This window comes from Carcharodon carcharias, chromosome 8 (genome assembly GCF_017639515.1).
Source record: "Carcharodon carcharias isolate sCarCar2 chromosome 8, sCarCar2.pri, whole genome shotgun sequence".
NCBI lineage: Eukaryota > Metazoa > Chordata > Chondrichthyes > Lamniformes > Lamnidae > Carcharodon > Carcharodon carcharias.
In genome coordinates, this window is record NC_054474.1 from 173,260,742 (window position 1) to 173,287,997 (window position 27,256).

The 27,256-nt window shown below is 40.0% G+C and overlaps 1 protein-coding gene across 8 annotated transcripts in view; it reads left to right on the forward strand.

Moving 5' to 3' along the window:
- Positions 1-27,256, forward strand: part of LOC121281034 (DENN domain-containing protein 1A-like) — a 607,528-nt gene that overhangs the window by 237,402 nt on the left and 342,870 nt on the right. For all 8 annotated transcript variants that reach the window (XM_041193614.1, XM_041193619.1, XM_041193616.1 and 5 more), the window contains exon 5: positions 18,499-18,618. In XM_041193614.1, the coding sequence (XP_041049548.1) occupies positions 18,499-18,618 (120 nt within the window). The remainder of the gene's footprint in view (positions 1-18,498; positions 18,619-27,256) is intronic.

Genomic DNA, 27,256 nt, shown 5'->3' on the forward strand with positions numbered 1-27,256 from the left:
TTTCCTATAGTTCAAGTTTTTGCCTTTCCCTGTCTCTTTCAGTATCAAGCTGCTTCATTTGAAACTGAACTCTTAACTACCTCTAGCTTCAGGTGTCTCTTCCAGCTTTAAATGCTGGGCAAGTACTTTAATCATATCAGCATTACAGAATTATTCTTTTATTTCCATGTGCACTTTATCTGCTAACTCTCTGAGCTGAGTTTTAGCCAGAGATTTCAAGTACTCCACAGTCATACCTTCCACTCCCAGAAAAGTCTTAGCAACTGCCAAAGCCATTTTGCAGTCCAAGCACTTTAAAAGCCCTCAGTACAAAACTCCTGAGTTTAGTACTCCCCTTGTACTCATATCCTTTGGATTCACAAACTCTAAACCAGTCATGGGATTTTAATATCCTGTAAACAGCCCTCAAATTAGTTACAACTGCAGCCGATGTTATTCACAAAGACAAATCCCAGAGGGAAACTTGAATTACTGATCATAACTTTTTTTTTTGGTATTTCGAAAACGAGGAGAATACTACTAATCCCAGAAGCATAGAAACCCAGTAACACTTCTTTAGGCTTTTAAAATTTAAAGATTAACAAGAAGAAAAAAAACTTAAGCACACAAGATTAAAATTACAAAGTTAAAACTGTTGTATAAAACATTCCCCCCCCCAAAAAAAAACCCACCTGGTCAGAACTCTCAAGTAAACTACTTGACAATAGCGCCATCATAGATTTTAAGCAAAAAAATCCAGTAATATTACCCAAGGCAAAAACTGCTGTCACTTTAGTAAATTATACCACATGACTTCTCACTCTCTTTCACTCTGCTATGGAAATCCCAGAAAGAAAGGTTCTGAAAACAAATTGCTTTCTGAAAATAAAGACGTCTCTGGCTTGAAACTGGATAACTGTATCAAATTCACAATTTTTCTCAGCACAGAGTTGATCTCAGGACATCTCCCCCAAACTCAACACAACTCAACTTAAACGTCTTTCCTTAAATATTATTTCCCCCTATGATCTTAGACTCCATTGTTCTAAGCACCTCCTTGAACTCAATTTTCCCAAAATGTGAAAATATTTCATGTTTTTCTACTGCTTCTACATTTGGGTCAAATAAAATTTTGTAACTTTCCCTTGTTTACCTATGGAACCAGGGTGAGTTGGAAAAGTCCCTTGTCACTTCTAAACTCCCTTTGAAACTTAACAGCAGAAAAGTCAAATTCCTGCTGATCTTATAATGCAAATTTCAAACCCAACCTATTTACCTGTACATTTAGTTTTACCATAGCCTCCCATAACAAATGCATGTGGTTAGCATTACCTTTCATTTCTCTGCTCCCACAGATAAGCTGTCTTTACTAACCTTTCCCCAGGTTAAAGACAGACACACACACGCGCACACACACACACCCAACACCCCACACACACACACACTTTTAAAACATCCACTGTCACAAACACCTTCCATTTTGCTGATACTGATGGGGCGGTAATTGGATGGTTTGGATTTGTCCTCTTTTCTGTGGGCAATTTTGCACCTTGTCAGGTAGATGTCAGTATTGCAGCTTACTGGAACAGCTTGGCCAGGGGTGCAACACGTCTTCAGTACCACTGCTGGGATATTGTCAGGGCCCACAGTCTTTGCTGTATCTTATGCCTTCTTCCATTTCTTAATATCACATGGAGTGAATTGATTTAGCTGAAGAATGGCAGCTATGGTTCAGGGGACCTGAGAAGGAGGACCCACTTGACACTTCCGGCTGAAGATGGCTACATATGTCTCAGCCTTGACTTTTGCACTGACGTGCTGGAATCTGCCATCATTGAGGACGGGGATGTTTTTGGAGTCTGCTCCTCCGGTTATTTGTTTAAGTGTCCACCACTAATCATGAATGTGGCAGGACAGCAGAACTTTGATCTGATTCATTAGGTGTGGGATCACTTATCTTTCTATTGCATGCTGCATCAAATTAAGGGATATGGAGATAGTTTGGGAAGGTGAGTTGAGGTAGTAGATCAGCTTGGTGGAGTAAGCTAATTGCCCACTACTGCTCCTATTTCTAACCTAAAGCTGTTCATGGAATCTTAGAAGAAAAGAACGGTGTTTAAAGTTATATTTTTAATGATGAAAAAGGCAAGAAAATATAGCCTAGTATTTTTTCAACAAATTGGAATGAGAGAATTGGGGAGGTTGTGGTGACAATGTAAGCAGAATTAAAATGTATTGAGTTTAATTTTATTTCTGTCATGTTAACATATAAATAATAAAGCTATACCTGAAATCTGAGTAACTCTGTTATTGTAATTCTGGTCATTTCCCAGCTTATGATATTGGAACTTGCTGAACTGTTTGACTCAGAGAGGCAATGACTTCCCTGGCTGGATCTATCAAGGATTATTAAACTGTGGCAGTTTTTTTTTCCACTTGTAAAGTTTTCTCTGAATTGTTTTCCTGCTTGTGCAGAATGCCGTATAACTGCAAGATATTCAGTTCAAATACTGTCCAGTAATTGTATGGCAACCTCAAGAGTTGGATTGATTTTAGTTGGTGTTTTAGTTATGAGAAATAGTATTAGACCAGTGGGAAAATACTTCTGCTGGAACAATTTTTATGCAGTTAAGAGTCCATTTATTTCCGACCTTATTTCTTACCAACTTGATTTTGGTCACAGATTGGAGTTAGCTCCCTTACCAGCCACTATCTGCACATATTTCTTGTTCTTTGTGAATTACATGTATTAGTTACTGCATTTTCTGGGTAAGACTTCGTTACTGAGGCTTTCTATTGTATCCATATATAATCGGGCGCAATTCTAATTGGAATGAATATTAAACTTCTTTCTTACTGATGACATTTGGCCAATTGGACCAGTCAAACATGACAGAATTCTTCTGCTTATTTGGAAAAAGAAAGATTCTGAGCTCAATGGTTAAAATTAGCTAAAAGATAGATTCATGTATTTTATAGGAGGGTTTTTTTTTTACAAAATTTATGGTTAAAAGAAATAATGAAAATTTGGTAGCAAATGTATAAAAAGTGAAGCCGAATTTATAACCCCGATAGTATTGTCGGGACACTCGGTGGCATGTTTTCATCCATTTTGACTACATCCAATGCAACATGTGTTTCTATAAGTACAAGCTTTGAAATACATAGTCCTATGAAATGATTAAAGGTTGGCCAAATGTTCATCTGTTGTGTAACTGCAGCCTTGGCTCAGTATGGTAGCAGTGCCATCTCTGCGTCACAAGGTTGTGCAATTAAGCTGGATTTTGCAGAGATGTGAGTATGTAATTTAGGCTGAGACTTCCCGGCAGCACTAAAGGACGGCCGGGCTGGCAGAGATACAGTCTTTCAGATCAGATATTAAACTAAAACCACATCTGCCTTCTCACATGGTCATAAAAGCTCGCACAGCACTATTTTAGATGAGCGGGAAAGCTCTCCTGGTATCCAGGCCAAATTTATCCCTCAGCTAACATCATTAAAACACATTATCTGGTTATTTAACTCATTGCTGTTTGTGGGACTTTGCTGCGTGAAAATTGGCAGTCACATTTTTGTACATTCCATTGGCTGTGTGGCACAACATACAACACCCTGAGACTAAACATTTGTACTTTGCTAAGTTACAAATGTTTAGAAACATAGGATATATCCTTGTTTGATCCAGAATTTAAAACTCTCTGCAGTGATCATATCTAATTATAAATCTAACTTCTTGCAAGGTGCAAAATATATATCTTAGTATTTTTTAATTGGTTTATAATTTATCAATGTGTAATGGTTTAAGGTCAGTTAAAACTATTGAAAGTATGTTGCCTTGCATGTTTGATTTACACATGAAAATCACTATGAAGTATTTTGTAAAGCTTAGGAGTACTCTTTGGAGGTTAAGCAATTACAGAAGTTATCCATTAATGAATTGATATTCTTGTTTCGTTGTCACGCTTGCAGAATTTAATGTCACTTCAATCCCTTGACACCAGTGCTAATTTGAACTGAAAACAAGGCTTTTGATTTAAGTCTCTGAAACCTTTGCAATAAAATGCTAACTTGCTACTCCTGGACTGTACTATATTTCGGTTATTAGACATCTTAGGAAAAATATTAAATTGGCTATCTTCAAAGTTAAATGTGGTGTAGGCCCCCTTTCTGCTTGCTGAATGCATTTTAACCAACCATTGAAACATTCCCATTCTAAGTCCTTGTGACCTCTCCTAAAGAGATTGGACTGGATTTTAGTTCTGGGGTTGGGACCCAGACATCTGGCGCATTTTCAGATCCTGACCCTGCATTGCACCTGACACCTGAAGCAACCTTTCACAAACTGGCTATTTAGTGCCTAGGGAGTGCACTCACCATCCAATTAAGGACTGTGGATGGACTCTTGAGGCCATGTGACTGCCAATTTGCACGCAGTAAAGTCCCATAAACAGCAATGAGTTAAATAACCAGATTGGTGGGGGGAGATGGTGGCATAGTGGTAATGCTGCAGGGCTAGTAATTCAGAGGCCCAGACTAATGCTGTGTGGACACGGGTGACAGATCCCGCTTCGACACCTGCTGGAATTTGAAATTAATTAATTAATCTGAAATTGAAAACTAGTTGTGTAAAGGTGCCATGAAACCATTACCGACTGTTGTAAAAGAACCATCTTGTTCACAAATGTACTTTAGGGTAGGAAATCTGTCGTCTTTACCTGGTCTGGCCTACACGTGGTTGGATCTTAACTGCTCTTAAGGGCATTTAGGGATGGGTAACAAATGCTGGCTTTGCCAGTGATGCCCACACCCCATCAAGAATATATCTTTAAAAAAGCTCTGTTGGTGGTAGGAGCTGCCATTCTATGTAGAAGAGAGAGAGGGTTGCTCAAGGTGGAGGTGTCCTCTGAAGCAGATTAGATTGAAACTGGCCATAGCTGCCAGACAGGTAAAAGGAAAAAAAAACTTGCATTTATATAGTGCTTTTCACAACCACCTGATGTCTCAAAGGTTTTTAGAGCCAATGAAATACTTTTGACATGCTGTTGTAACTTAGGAACCCCTCCCCGGGATGTATTGTGGCTGCAACTGTGACCATCTCGTGGTTATAAGGTGGGGGTGTCAAAAATGGTTAATGGAGTGCTGGCCTCCCTGCCCTGGTCTGCTGGCAGGAGGCTGCCTCCATTCCTGGCTGTGTTTCGGCCTTGTGGAGGGGTTGCAGCCATTTGCTGACTGTAAAATTCTGGTAGCTGTTGGCAGAGTGGCCTTAATGAATCCTAATTGGATACTTTTTGCTTATGGGCAGGTAGCACTTCCCTTCCACGCCCGTCCAGAACTGGCATGTTCCAAAATGGCCCAGAGGTGGGAACACCCTGGCCAATCAGCTGGTGGTGGGAAATTATGGGCCCATCCACCTCCATTCCCACCTCCAAGGCCATTTAAAAATTCACCCCATTATCATTTTACATTGAAGGTTCCAACAGTGATCTTATGCCCTCTTAGAACCTTCAACAAGGGATGATTGCTTTACCAATTAGTCTGGAGTGAATTCTCACTGAAAAATGTGTGGTGAAAGGACAATAGGCAAACCCACTAGGTCCCATAGCCAAACAATCAGGTATTATCAAGGATAGCAATGTAACCCCAGAACATGTTGAGAAAATAGATTATTTGTAAATCCCAAGCAAGTGAGAAAAAAATAATTGTAACTATACTTAAAAATGTCCAAATAATAGTATTTCTTTGTACTGCACCTGCACTGTCCTGTGGGTGGATACCGTAATCTGTTTACAGTGCTATCACTGGCTGCTTTTCCAAGAGATGTACTTGCACAGTACAGCAAAGAGTCCTTCCCTTCCCAAGGTGAGTTGTTTTAAGTGAAACCAAGGCATGAAGGTCAGTTGAAACAGAGAACTTTAGTGCCCTAATTCCTGTTGTTTCTATAATGCATTTTTGATTCTGGTGGTGTGACCAAGTTCTCATTACACTGGCTTCAAAAATGTTGGTGTCAAAGTTTAAAAGTACTTTCTCTTGGCCTTTGCTTTCCTGCATTTGGCATCATTAACCACCTTTTATTTTCTTTAAAAATGTGATGTTTTGTACTGTCTTTATATTTTCTACAGATTTAATAGAGTTCTGTCAGCTTCCCCCATTTTGCACTTAGTGACTAGTATTGGTTGAGAGGTCCAGGTTACACTACAACACTAATAGTACCATTAAACTAGTGACAGGTGCAACACAACATCAAATTCCAACACATTTCCTTGATTTTGCAGTCAACAATGAATGAGCACTTACATTTGCCTATGGACTTTGTGGGATCTTGCACTGGAACGTGTGTTTAGTTAGAGAGCCAGAACAGCCAGGTGTCTTCTACAGGGTATCTGAGGACTGTGTGAACAGGGGAAGCAACGGTGCATCACCTTAACCAATCAGATTGAAGGATTCTTATTGAGATATGCACAGTCTAAAGCAGGAAGTTCAAGTTAGAATATTTAGTTCAATGCTAAATCATGTAAATAAAGTGAGGAAAACAAAGACAGGATTGAGAGAGATTAAAAAGAATTGAAAGGAAAAATAAAAACGAATCTTTAACAAATAGCCTCCTTCCGTAGTGCAGATTTGTATGATTACAAGATCTAAATCTGATGGAATGAAACTCCACACTGGTAAAATTTATATTTCAGTACCAGAGAGGTTGCTTAAAGTAATTAATACATGCATCATTAAAAATTCACTTTCACTTGATTGGACAAGCTCTGACTTTCTCTGGTGAGTTTAATGGATACCTATCAGTGAAGTAGAGCAACTTCACACTGCTCTCTACTTGAATGCTGAGCCTATCAGCAAGGTACTGTTATTGCACAGCTTCTGGAGGACCAGGATGTCTTGAGCAGTAACCTCCTGTTTCTGGAAGCTGCTGTCTGGTTTATTCCTTAACTGTGCGCACAGTTAGCCTTCCTACTGTCTTTTTTATTCATTCAGGGAATGTGGGCATTGCGGGCTAGGCCAGCATTTATTGCCCATCACTAATTGCCCTTAACGTGATGGTGAGCTGTGTTCTTGAACTTTTGCAGTCCATGTGGTGTAGGTACATCTATTTGCTATTAGGGAGCGAGTTCCTGCACTTTGACCTAGCGACAGGAAGTAACGGTGATATAGTTCCAAGTCAGGGTGGTGAGTGGCTTGGAGGGGGATTTTCAGGTGGGTGTTCACATGTGTCTGCTGCCCTTGTCCTTCTAAATAGTAGTGGTCGTGGGTTTGGAAGGTGCTGTCTCAGGTGCCTTGGTGAGTTCCTGCAGTGCATCTTGTAGATGGTACCACACTGCTGCCACTGTGTGTCGGTGGTGGGGGGTATGAATGATTGTGGATGTGGTGCCAATCAAGTGGGCTGCTTTGTCCTGAATGATGTCAAGCTTCTCCAGTGTTGTGGGAGCTGCGATCATCCAGGTAAGTCAAGAGTATTCCATCACACTCCTGACTTGTGCATTATAGATGGTGGACAGGCTTTGGGGAGTCAGGTGGTGGCTTACTTGCTGCAGGATTCTTAGCCTCTGACCTGCTCTTGTAGCCACAGTATTTATATGGCTAGTGCAGTTCAGTTTCTGGTCAATGGTATTTGCACCCCAGAACATGGTCTAATAATGTTCGAGTTTCTAAAATGATGAGTCTAGTTACTACTATTTATGGCCTTTTAATATTCGCCTGATATGAAATAATCTGTCTTTGGTGGATTTGCATATGGTATTTGTTTTTCTTCAATTTTTGAAGAAGCTGTTGTCATGAAGAGATATTAATGTGGAGAATGTTCTTGGAAATTATTTTTTAATTAGAGGTTTAATCTGTGTGCGCGCTAATTGGATTAAAGCCATCTAGTCTGGGTGCTTTGATGTATAGTAGTTTTGAGGTGTAATCAGTAGATAGAGGGTACATTTGCATTTTGTTGAATAGATCATTAGAGAGTGGGAGTGAAATTTTGCATCTAACTAGGAGACACCAAGCAATGTTTATATTACTAATAAAATCGGTACAATGAAAGGGGTTCAAAGGGTCTGATGATACAATGAGAAGGGAAGGCTTGGTATAACCTGAGAGGAGTTTGTGTGTGCAACAGGTCAGAGGCATGTAAGATCTAAGCATGTAAACCTACAACTGTCTGCAAAGGAGCCAAATTGAAAGGAAGCTCATTTTGAATTTGTAAGGTGAAAATGCTTTGCCCGGTGGCTGTTTAAGTCTACTGGTTATTGTTGCCGTGGTCTGGGTTAATTTGGGAATGTGTTAAAAGCTATGATCATCGTAATTGTAGCCATGTGTATGTGTTTAATTTGTTTCAAATTAATAAATGTCTAATTTAGTTTGATACTGGTGGTCTTATTCCTGAATTTAGAACTGCAACTCAAAATATACCAATTATATAGTTGTTTAAAGTTTCCCCTGGGATTTTAAATAACTCAGCCTTTAACAACTGTGGTGTCATAACAATCGGGGGCTTTTGGGATAATATTTATAATTCTTTGATTGGCTCGGAATTGGTGAATGGTAAGGTTACGAGTACGAGATGCACTTTGAATTCAGGAGTTGATGAGGTTTTTTGGAAGTGGTGAGACTGCAAGATGCCTTTGGTAATTGCTAAGACTTGTCTGGGAGTAGAAAATATATCTCTGGTTTGCAACAAATAACCAAAAGTAAGTTAACAGAGCTGGGGGATAAGTTAAAATTGAGGTTACCTGTGGGGGCTAGGAAAGCAGATATAATTAAAAGTATAGCTCAGCACCTACATTTGGAAGTGATACCTGACACTAGTGAGTCACAGCTGGAGGTAGTGAGTCTTCAGTTACAAATGAAGACGCTTGAATTTGAACAAGCAAAGGAACTGAAAAGGCTTGAATTAGAAGCCAAGGACAGAGAAATGGCTTTTAAAAGGGAACAGGTAGAAAGGCAGGAGAGAGATAGAAAACAGGAAAGGGAATTGAAAATTGTGAAGATAGAGAGGGAGGAAAGAGAAAAAGAGAATTCTAACTGAAAATGTTGGCAGTTACAAAAGACATGCCAGCAGGTGAGGAAGGACTTATCTCCAGAGTAGAACCAAATAGGGGGATGTTTAAATTTGGACAAGCTCTTCCAAAGTTTGAGGAAAAGGATATTGAAGCATTCTTTATTTCAGTTGCAAAGCTATCTAAGCAGCTGAGATGGCCACAGGAAAACTGGACATTACTATTACAGCCTATGTTGCTGGGTAGAGTGCATGAGGTATGTGCTTCACTATCAGAAGAAATGTCGGTGAATTATGATGTTGTGAAAAAGGTTATTTTGAGTGCATATGAATTGGGTCCTGAAGCATTCAGCCAGAAATTTAGGAATATGAGAAAACAGCCTGGGCAACCTAGATCGAGTTTGAAAGAGTAAAACAAAGTAATTTTGCCGGTGGATATGGGAGTTCCAAATAGAGACAGCGTATGCAGCTCTTTTATGGAAGTAATTCTTTTGGAAGAATGAAAAGATTTAATCCCTTCGTTATTGAGAACTCGTGTGCAGGAACAGAGGGTTGATTCTGAAAGACAAGCAGCAGAGATAGCTGATGATCATGAGTTAGTTCATAGAGCTAAAACTTTTTTTTTGTCACCCTTTCAAATTAAAAAAGGATAAAAAGTGGGAAGGTGAAAGGAAGGTAAGTAGTCAGGGAAGAGAAGGAGTAGCTGGAAGTTTCCAGGGGTGAGATTTTATCCCCGTCAGGGGGTTGTGCGGGGATGGGCGTGCAGTCGATTGGCGCCCCCGATCGCCTGGGTGCTGCCATTTTATGTGGGCCGGCCAATTAAGGCCTGCCCAGCGTGACATGCGCCTGGAAGCGCTGAGTGTTACCGCTGCGGGTTGGAGGGGGGGTGGGGAAGGGGTTGCTTAAGTCTGGGAGTGCAGTCTTTCACGTGTGTACGCAAAAGAGCACAAAAATTTCCCTGAGGCACCTCTATGCCTCAGGGAGATTACTTTAACTCATAAAACATTGATTAAAGGCTAAAAAAAATTTAAAAGGGCATGTCCCAGCTCATGTGACAGTTTCACTTGAGGGGACATGTCCATTAATTTCATTAAAAATTTTTCAAACACTTTAAAAACGTTCATGAAACCTCATCCCGCCTGTGGATGAGTTTCCATGAAAAATGTGAAGGCCGCCTGGGCTCTTTGCCTGCACCCCCCCCCTCCCCCTGCCACCTCCCCCAACATTAAGATTGGATGAGCAGCTCAGCTAATTGCTTTATTGACTTTTTAAATGGTCTTAATAGGCCTTTGACAATTTGGCGGGCACACGGCCCTGTCAGCAGCGTGCTCGCCAAACTGAAAACCTAAATGATGCACGGTGACGTCGGGATGCCTGCCCAATGTCGCCGCGTGTCATTTTACGCCTCAGCGAGCAGGCCCGCCTTGGCCGAAGATTCTGCCCAGGAAGTTTTCTCTCAGAATTTAAAAAAAAAGGGTGCTAAAGGTTCATTGTAATAAAATGGGGCACCTGAAGTCAGTGTTTTGGCAATTGCAGTAAAATCTGTTGGAATTATTCGGGTACAGGAAAGCTCTGCAAGTAAAATGACTGTGGGTTCTGAGGTTCAGGCACAGGAGAAACCAGTGGTTTGTCTACAGGTGAAACAGAGAGCATCCGTAATAGGTGAAGGAGTGGGCATGTGTTTGCAGTTTACTCAAGAGAATACTGAGGAGCAGGTTGCAGAAATGTTTAAACATTTTATGTGAAGGGACAGTCTTTCCATGTGTTCAGGGTGGAGTAGGTAAAGATCTTAACATTTTAAGAGACACAGGGGCTAGTCAATCCTTAATGTTGTGGGCTAGTGATATTTGTTGTTCAAAGGGAGTATTGCAGGAGCAAGTAATAATAAGTGAGGTTCATGAAGATGCTAAATCTATCCATTGTGGAAGGTAAATTTAAAGAGCAAATGGAGGACAGATAAAGTTGCCAATTGCAGGGGTTCAGTTTACTCTGGATAATGATATAGCTGGATTGCAAATGTGGGTGATGCCTATGGTGGTTGAGCTGCCTGTAGAAGTGTTTCCAACAGAGGTGTTACAGAAGGAGCATCGTGGATTGTTTCCTGATTGTGTTGTAACGAGATCAAAAGCTCATCAGGAAGAACAGGATAAGCAAGAAGTGTAGGCAATTCAAAGGCAAGGAGATGGTGTCGAAATCCAATTAGCTGGCACTGTGATAGCATTGTTCAGGAGGAAAGAATACAGGACAATTCAGTTGAAGCGTTTTAACTTAAGGAGGTTGGTGGAGTTACAGAAAAATGAGTTGCAATTAAAACAGTTATATCGGAAAGTTTACTCAGACAGAAGCAAAATGTATTCCAGCATGTTGTTATCTTAAGGGAGATATTTTGATGAGAAAATGGATGTCGGATCATGTCTCAACAAATGAAAGCTGGAGGATTACATGTGAAATTGCAATGGGGGTGGCGGGGGGGTACATTTAAGAATTGGGAAAAGACAGGAAAACATAGGGGTATGTTTTTTTGGCCAGGATTGCATAGGGATACAGTCACTTCTGAGGAACCTGTAATACATGACAAATAACAGGAAAACCACAAGCAGTGATTAAGCCAGCACCTTTAGTCCCAATACGAGCATTTGAAGAACCTTTTACCCTCCCTAAGACTAAAAGTGGAAATCAGTATTTACTGACAATGGATGTGCCTACCAGGTTTCCTGAAGCGATACCTTTAAGAAATATTACAACTAAGATGATTGTAGAGGAGTTAACTAAATTTTTTACAAGATATGGTAAAGAAATACAATCAGATCAGGGGTCAAATTTCATGTCACAGCTGTTTAAGGTAGTAATGAACAGTTTGGCGATAAAACAGTTGAAGTCAACAGCTTATCATCCGGAGTCACAAGGGGCTTTGGAAAGATGACATCAGACTTTAAAAACTATGATGAGAACATTCTGTCAGGATTACCCATAGGATTAGGATACAGGAATTCCATTTTTGTTATTTGCTATTAGAGACGCGCCTAATGCATTGACTGGTTTTAGCCCTTTTGAACTAGTTTATGGTCATGAGGTAAGGGGACCACTGAAATTGATACATGAGAAATTGGTGGGTCAAAATTTAGAAACTATTCTCCTAGATTACATATCAAATTTCAGGGAAAGATTGAACAAAGCATGTGAGTTGTCTGGGGAACACTTAAAGACATCACAACAAGTGATGAAAGTCAAGGGAGATAAGAAAGCTAAAACTTGCAGCCTTTGTTTCTGGAGAGAAAGTACTAGTTTTGTTACCAGTACTCGGTGATTCATTAAATGTAAGATTTAGTGGGCCTTACAGGGTTGAAAAGAAATTGAGTGAAGTAAATTATTTAATAAATACTCCAGATAGAAGAAAGAAGCAGAGGGCGTGTCATGCAAATATGCTTAAAAAGTACTTTGATAGGGAAGAGGAACAAAAAGAGGTATTCATGATGGTGGATGATGAGAAAGAGGTAGAAGTGCAGGACTCTGAAATTGATTTTCCTCTGATCAAATTGGACAATGAAAGGCTGCTTGAAAATGCAAATTTAATATTAAGTTACCTTCCAGACAAGTATCAAAGTGATTTGGAAAAGCTATTGCAGTCACACAAACCTATTGGTGGAAATAAGTTGGGGAAGGCAGATTTAGCTATGCATGATATCTCGGTACAGGTTTCATCTTCAATAAGGCAACATCCGTATAGATTAAATCTGGCAAAATTATCACAAGTACAAAATGAAATTGATTTCCTGCTTCAAAATGATATCATTGAGTCTAGTTGCAGTAACTGCAGTTCACCTATTGTGCTGATACTGAAACCGGATGGAACACAAAGACTGTATGTGGACTATCGAAAGGTGAATGCGGTGACAAAAGCAGATTCATATCTTGTACCACGATTGGCAGATTGCATTCAGAAAGTGGGACGATCAAAATTTATCACAAAGATTGACTTGCTAAAACGATATTGCCCGGTACCGTTGTCGGAGAGAGCAAAGGAGATATTGGCTTTTGTATTGCCAAGTGGACTATATCAGTTTAAAGTCATGCCATTTGGCATGAAGAATGCACTGGCGACATTTCAAAGACTGACAAATAAAGTAATTGCAGGTCTAAGCAATTGTGCTGTTTATGTTGATGATTTAATCGTTTTCAGTCAGACGTGGGAGGAGCACTTAGCATCTGGAAGAATTAGTTACTCGACTACAAGAAGCTAATTTGGTGATGAACTTGGCTAAAAGTGATTTTTCAAAAGCACAAGTTACGTATCGGGGCCATACCATTGGACATGGTAAGATGGTTCCGAGAGATGCATAAGTCAATGCTTTTGTGGATTTCACAGTGCCTACAGCAAAACAAGAAGTTTTGAGATTTCTGGGCATGAGTGGATTTTACTGGAAATTGGTACCAAGTTTTAGCAGTGTGGTTGCTCCACAGACTGAACTGTTAAAAAAGAACAATAAGTCTCAATGGACACAGGAGTGTCAGAAGTCATTTGAATGTTTGAAAACTGTGTTAACTACGACACCAGTTTTGGTAGTACCCATTTATGCCAAGCAATTCAAGTTGGCCCTTGACGCAGGCGACATAGACATTGAGGCCATACTGTTACAAGATGACAACACTGGAATTGAAAAACCGATAGGGCATTTTTCACAGAAGCTGAATGTACAACAGAGAAGATAGTCAATGATCGAAAAAGAGATTTTGGGTTTGGTGTTAGCATTGCAAGTTATGTTGCAAACAATTCATCTGAAACAATTGTTTATGCAGACCCTTTGAAGTTTTTGGACAAATTCTGAGACAAAAATGCAAGACTTTTTCAGATGAAGTCTATTATTACAGCCATTTAATCTACGGATTATACATATTGCTGGGAGAGAAAATCTGTTCGCAGATGCGTTATCAAGAGTTTGAAGCTTAAAGGCAAATTGGACATTAAAAAAAACTGGAGTGATTTCTGTTGATACCAAGGACTTGTGTATGTATATTATATTATGTTAATGCATGCCTCTGGTAATGTAATAGGGTAATAAGTGTAGGCGATAGTATTAGATGGGTTAAAAAAATGAAGCCGTCTTTTAGAATTATGACGGTTCCTTTTTCAATAGGAAGGGTGATATTAATGTATTTAATGTTATTGGAAATTATTTTTGTAAAAGAAGGTTTAGTCTGTGTGTGTGTGTTTTAATTGGATTAAAGCCAGCTAGCCCTGGGTGCTTTGATGTATAGTAGTATTGTGATGTAAACAGTAGGTAGAGGGTACATTTGCATTTTGTTGAATTGATCATTCAAGAGTTGGAGTGAAATCGTGCACCTAGCTAGGAGATACCAAGCAATGTTTATATTACTAATAAAATTGGTACAATGAAAGGAGTTCAAAGGACCTGTTGATCCCTTTGAATGCAAATTCTAATGGTAAGGCTAGGTATAAGGAGTTGGTGTGTGCAGGTCAGAGGCATGTAAGATCTAAGCTTGTAAGCCTACAACTGTCTGCAAAGGAACCTCATTTTGAATTTGTAAGGTGAAAATGCTTTGCCTGGTGTCTGTTTAAGTCTATTGATTATTGTTGCCTTAGTGTGGATTAATTTGGAAATTTGTTAAAAGTTATGATAGTAATTTGTAGCCATGTGTATGTGTTTAATTTGTTGTAAATTAATAAATGTCTAATTTAGTTTGAAATAAAACCTCTCAAGAACTGGTGGTCTTATTCCTGAATTTGGAGCTGCAACTCAAAACAAACCAATTGAAAATATAGATTGTGACAGTTGTTTAAAGATCCCTCTGGAATTTCAGATAACTCAGCCTTTAACAACTGCTTTGTCATAACATTCTATTTCCTTTCAAAAGAGATGTTTAAATAGCATTTGGAAAGCACCAGCCTGTCTGTGCAAGAAAAATAAGGGTTATATTTCTTCATGTACAATTTTTATCCATGATGTTAAATCCACTCCAACTTAAAATGAAGTCTAAGTTTCCCATTATACCTTGCATTGTACCTCTCTGATAAGTAATGTAAACTTTGAGCAATATTACATTCTGATATTGCTTTTCTGTGGCTGGATATTGGCACTGCCATTGTTCCTATTGCCACAAGAGTGATGAAAATATAGTTCCACAAATTCTTTGAAGTATTTCCATTAGATGTTTTGCCATTGATTTATCAGATCTTTGGTCTTGATCATTATTTGAATTTGTTCTTCAGCAAAAAAAAAATAGATTTTGATGTTCTTGCAGTACATAATAGACCTTTTTTATTGAACCACTTTAGTACCTCCCTTGGAGGAGCTTGTATATTTAAATATTAATTGCCTCTTTCCCTATTTTATATCGCTCCAAGCTCCCCATCCCAACCTGTCACCAAAACACTGCAACAATTACATTGATATAGAATCTTTAATGTAGAAAAAAACACCCCAGTGTCAAAACAAAAATGGATGTAGGGCCAAAGAAGAAAATATTAGCAGGGGTTGTTAAAACCTTGTTCAAGGAGATGGGTTTTAAAGATGATATTGAAGGAGAGACATAGGTGGAAAGACGAGTAGAGTAAAGGGAAAGAGTGCCCAAAAAGGCAAGAGTCAGATGAATGGCAATTTGAGGGAGAGAGGGGAGGAGTAGTAGCTCTAGAACTGAAGGAGCTTATGAACATAGGGAGGGTTGATGTCCTCAAGAGCTTTAATTACGAGGATGAGAATTTTTCATTGGAAGCTTTGGGGAACTGGGAGACAGTGTAGGTCAATGAATACAGGGGTGACATAACAAAGTTGTACTCTTGCTGTGAGATTCATCCCCACTAGCCGAATGTTCACACTTTCAGTATAATGTCACTTATGTTCACTGCAATAGGCAATTTTTTATTTTGTTTTCTACTTCACTCTTTCTTCAAAGTGCTCTTAGTTTTATATTCTATTTTTTTAAAGCTTTTATAGGGTAAATTGGCAAAATCAAATGCAAACAGTTATTTGTGCTTTTGACAATGAAAATAAGACCATAAGACATAGGAGCAGATTAAGGCCATTTGACCCATCGAGTCTGCTCCGCCATTCAATCATGGCTGATAAGTTTCTCAACCCCATTCTTCCGCCTTCTCCCCATAACCTTTGATCCCCTTACCAATCAAGAACCTATCTATCTCCGTCTTAAATACACTCAGTGACCTGGCCTCCACAGCCTTCTGTGGCAATGAATTCCATAGCTTCACCATTCTCTGGCTAAAGAATTTTCTCCTCATCTCTGTTCTAAAAGATCTTCCCTTTACTCTGAGGCTGTGCCCTCGGGTCCTAGTCTCTCCTACTAATGGAAACCTCTTCCCCACATCCACTCTATCCAGGCCTTTCAGTATTCTGTAAGTTTCAATCAGATCCCCCTCATCCTTCTAAACTCCATCGAGTATAGACCCAGAGTCCTCAAACGTTCCTCATTTGTTAAGCCTTTCATTCCTGGGATCATTCTCGTGAACCTCCTCTGGACCCTCTCCAGGGCCAGAACATCCTTCCTGAGATACGGGGCCCAAAATTGCCCACAATATTCTAAATATGGTCTGACCAAAGTCTTATAAAGCCTCAGCAGCACATTCCTGCTTTTATATTCTAGTCCTCTCGAAATAAATGCCAACATTACATTTGCCTTCCTAACTACCGACTCAACCTGCAAGTTAACCTTAAGAGAATCCTGGACTAGGACTCCCAAGTCCCTTTGTGCTCCAGATTTCTGAATTCTCTCCCCATTTAGAAAATAGTTTATGCCTTTATTCTTCCTACCAAAGTGCATGACCTCACACTTGCCCACGTTGTATTCGTCTGCTTTTAGATTTAATTCTGCACAGTGGCCTACTTTAAGTCGACTAATCTGGAAGATACTTTTCAAAATGTGCTTCTCTTTTCAGAATTTGAATATATATTTGACCATTTTCCAAGGTATACCTTAACAGTAATTTATTAGGTCTGCACCAACTTGCTAATATATGTTGACCACATATTCTTGCGTCATAATTTGTAATGCACCTTGCCAAGGTTTCTTTGACATTCCACCCCAGACACACAATAACTACCTAGAAGGACAAGGGGCAGCAGGCACAGGGGAACACTACCACATGAAAATACCCCTCCAAGTTCCCCACCATGCTGACTTGGAAAAATATCACTGTTTTCTTCGTTGTCAAAATCCTGGAACTCCCTCCCTCACAGCACTGCATCTCACCACCACATTCTTGAGGGCAATTAGAAATAGATAATAAATGTTGGCTTTGCTGCTGATGCCCACATCCCATGAATGAATGAAAAATAAATTAACCCCCTTTAACCTAGAATAAGACACAGCCCTGAGTTGTGCTGTCTGTGCTTTCAATACAATTTGGACAGTTGGTTCTAATTCCTCTTTTTAATTATCTCATAATCTGCTTTGGTGTTATAAACTGATTGAAAAGTTTTTGGAAGCTAAATTAGATTTAAATTATGGCCCGTATAACTGACATCGGAAAGTGAACTTAAAATACTCTCCTGATCAGGTATGAATTACAAGTATATGACTAACTCAAAATTATTTTAGGCCTACAATGTATTCCTGTGTTGTAATTATTTGAAATAACCTTGGCATTAAGCAAAGAGAGACAAAAATGTTTGTTTTGACTTTTGAAGTTTTCTGTCATTTCCAATATAGCTGAAGACTAATTTTTATATGTGTTTGCAGCATTGATGTTGCACCACACTGGCAGCAGTATGCATGTGGCATCTGACAGCTTGACCCAAGGTGCATAACATTGGAAGTTGAGGGACTGACTTTGGATGTAATAATGATACAAAAACAGAGAGCTGAAATTAGAGATAAAGCCAGAGAACGTTTAGAGCAGAGATGGGCTACAGGCATAAAGCAGAACCAATAAAGAAGGAAAAAGTATCAATAGAGGGATAAAGATGCAATTAACCAGAGGGTGCAATGGAGAAATGTAAAGAAAGAAAAATAAAGTAGGGTTAAAAAAACCCAAGGAAGTTGGTTTTAATACAAAAAATATTTAATAAGAGGATGAGGCATCAGTGACCTCATCGTGAACTGCCATTAAAGAGAGAAAGAAACACTTGCAAATAATACAGCGCTTTTCATGAGCACCGGACATTTCTAAGTGTTTTACAGCCGATGAAATATTTTTTGAAGTGTATTCACTGTTCATTGGAGGAAACGCGGCAGCCAATTTGCACGTAGCAGGCTCCTACAAACGGTAGTGTAGTAATGACCAGATAATCTGTTTTTGTGATAGTGACTGTTGAAAGAAGTTGATAAAATTAATTTTTATGGAGTTCCTGTTTTCCACCAACTTCACTGTATAATTAATATAATTATGTTGAAAAATGAAACATTTGTACATTTCCAATAGCATTACTTTTAAAAGTTTTTTTCCAGAAAATCTCGTGAGTGGAGTTCAGCTATGTTGGTTCAATGACATGATTTGATTAGACGTCTTTATCTTATGGTCAGTTGAGAATACACTTCTGCTTTGTTCTCTTTTTCAGCCTTACAGTCAGCCAAGTTGGCCAGAACTTTACGTTTGTACTCACTGACATTGACAGCAAGCAGAGGTTTGGATTTTGTCGCTTATCTTCTGGGGCCAAAACTTGCTTCTGTATCCTAAGGTGAGACAGCAAAGGGTATATACAGCCATGGATCTTAACATTAGCTTCTGGTTTGTGACAAACATCACATTTTAGCTGACAAACATGATTCTCGTATCCTTTCCCAACAGGTCATTGTACTAAGGGGTCAGTCCTAACTGCATTGTTTTGGGGACAAGGACCCTCTGTGATTATAAGGTTCTTTCATGTTATAGTAGTTTTAAATTTTGTTTTGGGCAATGGCCCTATTTTAAAACAAATAACACAGGCTTCTTGGTATTGTTTAATTTTGCAATACACTTTACTGAACCAGTTTACCTACAGTAAACTGAAAAATTAAAAGGACATTGTCTTCTATATTAATTGGTGTAATTATGCCCTATTTTGTTGATTTAACTGCTGACAGGCTCTGATCTATACTTAGATTGAAGCAATATGTATTCTGTATAACATAGACCTATATTCCAACTTGCAGTGTTATCTTTTATTGCAGTATCGCATTCTTTGGACAAAATTGACATGAAACAGATGTAATTAAGTAAAGATTTCAGCAAAGTTATAACGCTTTGAATTTGAAACACAAGTAAAGAGCAAGCTTTAAAGCTCTATTTATAACACGTAAAACTTAGTGTAGTATTGAAGACCTTTACAGAATCAAGCTGCCATTGAAATAATTAAACTGTTGAAATTTGCAATATTGATTCCTACAAGATTTACTGTCAACCATCTGGTTGATTTTATTTTATGAAACTGATTATCAAAAAGATTCTGAAAGTTTAACATTTAGCAGTAGTTCAAATTAGTTTTCTAAGTTCTATAGCTGCTGCAACATCACAATTTTTTTGAATGCATTCTTTTATAAGAATATATTTGTTTGTGGCAACATTTGTAATTGCCAAAAGTTAGTTGCATAAAATGTGAAGTATTTTTGTAATCTGAATGTAAAGGTAAATGAACGTCTAGACTCTAGACTAATGTCTGATTAATAGTAGTACTGCTTTTGGTTAGTTAGATTATCACATTCTGAACTTGTATTAATTATATCACAATTACCATTCCTTCAGTGATTATTGAGTATCACTACGTAGAGAGGCCAAGGCATTATCTAACATGACATTTGGTACAAGCTAAAAGATAAACAAATGAAAATAGAATAAAACTGCCACCATCAATTCTACAGTGAATGTAGTTCTTAACAAATAAATCAACTTGATTTACAAGTATGACTTCTAAGGTACTGCCTATCCATTTCTAAACATGCTGTATTGAATCGCATCATTATTTAAAAAAAAAAACTCAATCACAGCTCCTCTAAATGGTATTTTTTTTCAAAGTAAAAAAGATATTTTTCTTGGCCCTATCCTTATAGCTTAAGAACTCGAAGATTTGATACAATCTTGGTTACCGTGCTCTGTACCTTCTCCAGAATTTCAATATTCTTCATGATGTACAGGAACCAAAATTGAACATGAATACTCAGTGTGAATGTTTAAAAGCTGTGTATTGCATAAGCATAGCTTTCATTGTTTTCTACTCATTGGTCCTAGAATTGTATTCTAAAGCCCTAATTGTTGTCCTTATAGCCTTCTCACACTGTGCAGAAAACTTTTAATGAGTAATTGATTCTCAGCCCAGTCTGTTTAAATATTTAATCTTTAATGTATACTTCTAATTTCAAGTGCAGAAGAGCTAAATGACACCTGCCGTACATGGGCCATTCACCCAATATAACTAAATCAGCTTTTTGTCACGGTGTGTATACCTATTGGTAAAATTAAAAAGAGTGTGTGCTATACATTAAATGTGTACGTTATACTGTAAGAGTTTCTGGGATGAATAAATTGAAAAGCTTTTCTGATTGACTCAAGTAACTGCTTTCTGTTAACTGCCATTTTGCTCAAATATAGTCACTTTTAAAAAGCTATTAATGAGAAACGAGGAATTACATAAAGCCAATCAATTAAGCTGCTCTGTTATCTAGTAACAGCAGTATGTGTATATATATATATATATATATATAAATATTTGTATCTCCTATCTCTCAGCTGTTTTATTTTTCAAACTGTTTTCAAGCACCATTTTGATTTCTGCCTCGTTTAAATATATAAATGAATCAATAACACTTAAGTAGGTCTCAACCAGTCCTCGTTGCAGGTTCTGCCTTTACCAAGTGATTCTTCTACTGCTTCATAAATGATTGAACTTAGTGACTTCCAAACTTAATTGAAACTAGGATCGGCACTTCCTATTACACCTTTGGTGGATAGCAATTGTTTAGCAACAGTATGAAATGCTGGTATTTAACCTCATAACTTGTGCAAGGGTTGTTGATGAGTTGTGGGTTATTGTGTTTGGAACCCGTGAAATTTTCGGGGGTGCACCTTCACTCTGCTGGCAAGAGAGCAGTCAGTGTCGCAATCTGCACTATGGAGGTGTGGGTGTGCAGAACACTGGGTAGATCGCGCCTTCTCAAGATGACCAAGTCTAGTTGATGGCTCCACCAATGACAGTTTTTGAATGAAGAATGGAGTGAAACAGGGCTGTTACCTTGCTCCCACTCTGTTTGGCATCATCTTCTCCATGTTCCTGATCTTTGCTTTCCCTGCAGATATGGAAAGAGGCTACTTGCATTCTAAGTCAGACTGTAGTCTCTACAATCTATCAAGAATGAAAGTGAAGACAAAAACCCATCACATCCTGATCAGAGAACTCTATGTTGATGATCTGTGCTAGTCGCCTACATGGAAACTCAGCTACAAAGACTCGTGAGCTGTTTCTCCCATGTCTGTAACTTGTTCTCTCAGACCATAAGCATCAAGAAAACTGTGATCGTGGGACAAGGTGTTGCATCTCTGTCCCTAATCACACTAAATAACACTTCACTGGAAGCGGTTAGCAAATTCTGCTACTTCGTGTCCCTGATGACAGACAATCTGTCCCTTGATTTAGAACTTGATAAATGAACATATGAACATACGTAGTAGGAGCAGGAGTAGGCCATTTGGCCCCTTGTGCCTGCTGCATGCACAGGGAAAGCAGAAACCACTTTTGGCCGATTCACAAAAGGGTATGGAATAATCAAGCTAACCTTTAGGATCAAGCTGATAGTTATGAGGTTTGTGTTGTCAGTACCTTATATGGCTGTGAAATATGAACGAATACAGCTTACAAGAAAAGAAGCTTAACAATTTCCATCTTCACTGTTTGTGGTGTTTTAGGATATATCCTTGCAAGACAGAATTTCGAATGTGGAGGTCCTCTAAAAGGTAGAACTCCCAAATTTGTTAGCATTCATCAAACAGAGGCAGCCTTATTGGCTCAGACACGTCCACGGGTTGGAAGATGGTTGCATACCCGAGGACTATCTGTGTATTGAGGTGACTGGAGTCTCATGACCAGAAGGATCCCCAAAGTTCCGCTTCAAGGAGACTTGCAAGCATGGCATGAAGGCTCTATATATGGATTACCACACCTGGGAGTTACTAGCTGATGACAGAGGAAGATGGTAACGCCTTCTGTGGGCTGGCATGCACTACCATGATGACCAGTGGCAACAGATGCCAGTGCCGAAAACAACAACCTACAGCGTCATGTGTGGCACATGGCAGAAGCTGCCACTCAAGGGTTGGGCTCTTCAATCCTGAAATGGATTGTTTGCTGCGTGTCCATCATCTTTCATAGGTGGAAGAATGCATTCATAAGTAACACTTACTTGAAATATTAAAACTCTTGATCTGTCTTATGCATGTTCATAATTCTAAACTTGAAATATAAATCATATTGTTCATCATGCTTGGATGGCAACAGGGTGAGTGTCTTTTTTTAATTTTCCATATGTTGACGAATTTGAGGTATGGGCCCAATTCCACTACAAACAATGCTTAAGATTGCCCAAGTGCATTTCACATTGGACCCTTGCAATTAGCCAACAGAAAAAAATATTATTTCATCGGTGTGGGCTGGATTCAAATCTTGGTCCTAATGATGAAAAGCTGGCATTTAACCCACTGTTTTCTGGATGTAGTCTTATAATTGGAAATCATGTCCAGGGAAGCAAATAGTCTTTCAGAACAGATGTCACCACGGTTTGTTATTTCCCCGGAGCAGCTGATCAGGCAAAGTGCTACTATGCTTGAAGGCTATACGCTTTTATTTGAAAGTTACGTCCCTGCTCCTTGGTGTCCTGCAGTGCTGCTAGATTTTTTTATGTTGAGGTCCTCTCTGCAGCTTGGACAAGGGGACTGCATGAGCTATCACAAATGCACTCTAAGCCTTAAACTACATATGAACATCATCATGAGAGATCAGCGAGCGTATATACAATGATTTACAGTTGAAATGAATTTTCAGTAGGTTTAATGATTTAGGCTGTAATCAAATAAGACACAAGTTAATAATCTGCAGTTTGTGACCTAGCAGCACCACAGTGAAAGCATATGATTTTTTTAAAATATATATGTATTTTGAGAACAATGATCATGTGATGTTTTATGGAACACATTGGGCAGGACTTTTCCCTTTGCACACTAACTATGCTGGTGAGTGGGAAACTTGCCGCTTTTCCCACCAACTGCAATGTTTTTGTGCTATATTGTCTGCTTCCCACCTCATTAAATATGCATCAGCAGGAAACATGTTGTATTACAGGCCGGTGGCCTTTGAATTGCCCGCCCCATGGTGACCTCAGCAGATCATCGCTCCGGGCCCGTATTTAAATGATGTCATTCGTTCTGCCAGGGTAAGCCAACCAGCTTATCACTCTCAACTCTCACACTCACAAGTCCATCAGATGTTCACAGGATGACAATCCACAGGGATCTCATACACTGCCAGCTCAAGTCCATGCTCTTTCTCAGACACATCTCCTTCTGGGCTCATCCCCTAGATGGCTCCACTTACCACCCAAACAAGGCAGGCATCCTTATCCTCTGCCTTGGCATGGTCCTGCTTTCACACTCCCCGTTTGTCTTTATGCAGGACCATCTTGCCCACAATAGGAGGGAGAGGTCCCAGACCGGTAGTGGTATGGCCAAAATAAAGTCCCTCCCTTCTTTGAGGAGCAAGCTATTGAACTGGCTGGAGAACACTGGGACCATTTGTGGTGACGGTGAGGTCAGCGGTGCACACCCAAGTGAGGATCCTGCACTAGCTGATCCCTTAGACAATGAATCTGTGAGTCCATTGTCCTGTATTCAAACTGCTTGCCACGCACTAATTTTCTCTACTCTCTTTTATAGGCACCTCTGGGAAGTGCCTTGGAGACCTTGAGCCAGCTGCTCATCTCAAGTCCTGAGGACACCTTGGATGAGGATGCTGAACAGAGTCATGGAGAAGATCCGCCACAGTGCTCACCCACACCTTCCACCAGTGCAGAGACACAGACACACACCTTGGTGGGGGCCTAGTTCTGGAGCAAGCTCGGGGTCACAAACGGTGAGCACAGCGCACAGTTTGGTCCACAGTAGGTGGAGACAGGGGCATCCAAAGTCATCAGCACTTGGAAGACTGTTGGAGGCCAGGATTCTACTGAGTCTGTGTCAGATGACGAGCCTCTGGATTCAGTCCTAAATCAATTGGGAATATCAGGAAGGTTTCTTAGCTACACTCCACAGGTTGCATTGTACGATGGAGGAGTCCATCTGCATTCAGTCTGGAGTTATAGTGCCGGCATGCCAGTGCACTGAGGTCAAAACTGGTGGGATGGCAGCTGCCATGGAGGCCTTGGTCCTGGACACAGCACCTGTGCTGCTGCAAGAGTTGCACTCCATTGCTTTAGGCATTGGTGGCATCCAAAACAAAAACAGAATTACCTGGAAAAACTCAGCAGGTCTGGCAGCATCGGCGGAGAAGAAAAGAGTTGACGTTTCGAGTCCTCATGACCCTTGCGCAAGAGGGGGTCCAGGTCACCCCCTCATGATCTCATTCGTGCTGCCCCTTCTCCTGCAGGAGTCCCCCTGGAGCTCTCAGGCACCCATCCTGATGAGGACCAGCAGCCGGACACCCAGGGCCATCTAACCAGGTGACTCTGGGTGTGTCCAGATGATCCCAATCCACTCTTCCCGTGACTCCATCACCTCCTGCTCAACTGGCCAAGGAGGGTGCACCTGTTCCACAGCAGGAGACCCAAAGCAGGCCAGGGCCATCCATGTCTCGGCCCTCCAGAGGACGCCCGCCAAAGTCATCACAAACAACAGGGGGTAGCAGGTTGCCTCCACCTCCGCTGTGGATGTCGGTGATGCACCAAGATGTAGTGGTAGGGTTCGGAAGAGAAAGAAATATTAGGAACACAACGGTGGCATGGGTGTTCACCACATGTATATACCTTTCACCACTGTAAATAGAATGGCACCCACTTCACATCTCCTTTTGTGTTTGCCGCCTCTTTATGCTGAGCTGTGTTATAGTCAATCACCTCCCTCCATTCATTGCAGATGCCACTATCATGTGCCTCTGTTCAATGTTATGTGTACCCATCCCACCAGTGTTTGTCCGTTCTCAGCTCGTTGCTGACATCAGTGATGCCTCACCCTCGATGTAAAGTGTTCTTGTGGAAGGCGCCTTGTTCACATGCTTTCCTGGGTCATGTCATGTTCATACTTGGCTGTATAAGATTGAGGTTGAGGTGTTCACTCAACTCGTCTTCATTCTTGAAAGGCGAAAGTGTAGTGTAGATTTTCTTTTAATTCATTCACGGGATGTGGCCTTCGCCTTCTTGAACCGCTCCAGTCCATGTAATGTAGTTATACCCACAGTGTTGTTAAGGGAGCTCCAGGATTTTAACCCAGCAACAATGAAGGAACAGCGATATATTTCCAAGTCTGGATGGTGAGTGACTTGGAGGGGAACTTCCAGGTGGTGGTGTTCGCATCTATCTGCTGCCCTTGTCCTTCTAGATGGTAGTAGTCATGGGTTTGGAAGGTGCTGTCAAAGGAGCCATGATAAATTCCTGCAGATAGATGTTGAAGCGCCTGGAGAAGGGGGATAGTTCCTGGAGCTCCTTGTACTTTCTGTCATCTGGCAGGGTTTTCAATCTATGAGCCCATACTCAGAGTTCATGCGTGCTCCTTTCTGCCTTGTGTGTTGCTGACTCCTCGAGTGTACACCTACTAAGAATTGGAGCAGCTTTTTATAGATCAGGGTGACCATAATTCCTATTCTGTTAGACCATTCACTGCAGCACAAAATAAAGATTTGTTATCACTTCCACCGTATAATTTTAGTTTGCAATCTGTCTAGAGAACAGTGCTTTATATCTATACAATTGTGTTTATATGTTTGGAGCATAAATTTGACATTTAATTGTGTGTTATCCTTATTACTGCCATGTGTTACAATCCCCATGGGGAAACCATAAACCAAAATAACCAAATTTACCAAACAACCCACAAATAGAGAAATTATCAACAAGATTTGTAGCTTTTACTTTAACACGAATCAGAACCAATGCAAATTACTCACGGGTACTTCAAATAAAAAGGTAAATTTCATCTTAAATAGCCAATACTACAAAGATAAGTCTTATGCAAACGCAAGCACCTGCAACACTCTTCACAAATGTGGCAACGAGTGCAGTTCCAAAGTTCTGTAACTCAGCCTCTGGTTCGTACGATCTCTTACTTTCCCATTCAATCGACCTGGCCCTTGAGTCGTGTTCACCAGTAGCCGTGTTCCATCTGAGGTTCCTGGAGATATTCGTCACCTGAGCAGCATGTTTCTGCAGAATCTCTGTAACTAGGTTCACGACAGTCTTGAGGGAACAGATTCCCCAGAAAGTTCTTTATTCTTTTTAATAAACTTTGGTCTGGTCAGCTCTGACAAAACTGAAGCAGCAGCAGTAGCAAAATGGTCCAGTTCACAATCCCTGCTCCCACCTTGGCTTCGCCTGCCTGTCCTGTTTAAGTGTATTCCACACACAGCTCCTTGTAAACGTGGCTTCTCTTTTCCCCCCCTCTGCTGCAGCTCTCCTTTGCCTGCAGCTCTCTTTCGTGGCTGGCCATACAGCTTCTGTCTTAACTTCCTTCCTGTTGGTACTGCTTTTAGGTCAAGGGTTGCCAGGTCATATGGACCAGTGTTATTTCTTCAAGAAAATTACAATTGAAACAAACTCTTAAAGGTCCTTTCCAAACATTCTTAAGAGCAATTACAGATTCCATAAACATTTTAAAGAAATTACAAATTTTCCTTACCATACTGTTTCAGGGTCAAATGTAATCACACATGACCCAGTTAAATATAAACAAATATAACTTCAAATGATATTGCTAGTCACATGCCATGATACTGTCACCAAGTTCAACATCAGATCTAAAAGCAGCAGCAACAGTATACCATTTAAATGGCACCCATTTTATTCTTTTCAGTGCTTGTTTATTCATTTCTGCTACTTTTGATGAAAGAATGTTGAGGTGATTTAGCCTTTTAATCATTTCATTATGTTCTAGTCTGTCATCCTGTGTAGTTTTATTGAGGAGAACTTTCTTGCTTAACCATCAGCTATGACGTGCTGTCAGTGATGCTGGGAATTATTTTATGTTAATCTCCAAACTTGGCTTTTTAGTTAGATTATTACAAGTCTAAAAAACTATGTGGCTCTCTGTGGGTTGCTTTGGGAGTTTGGCTCTTTAACAAGAATTTTAAAAAATAGTGTCCATCTTATGTG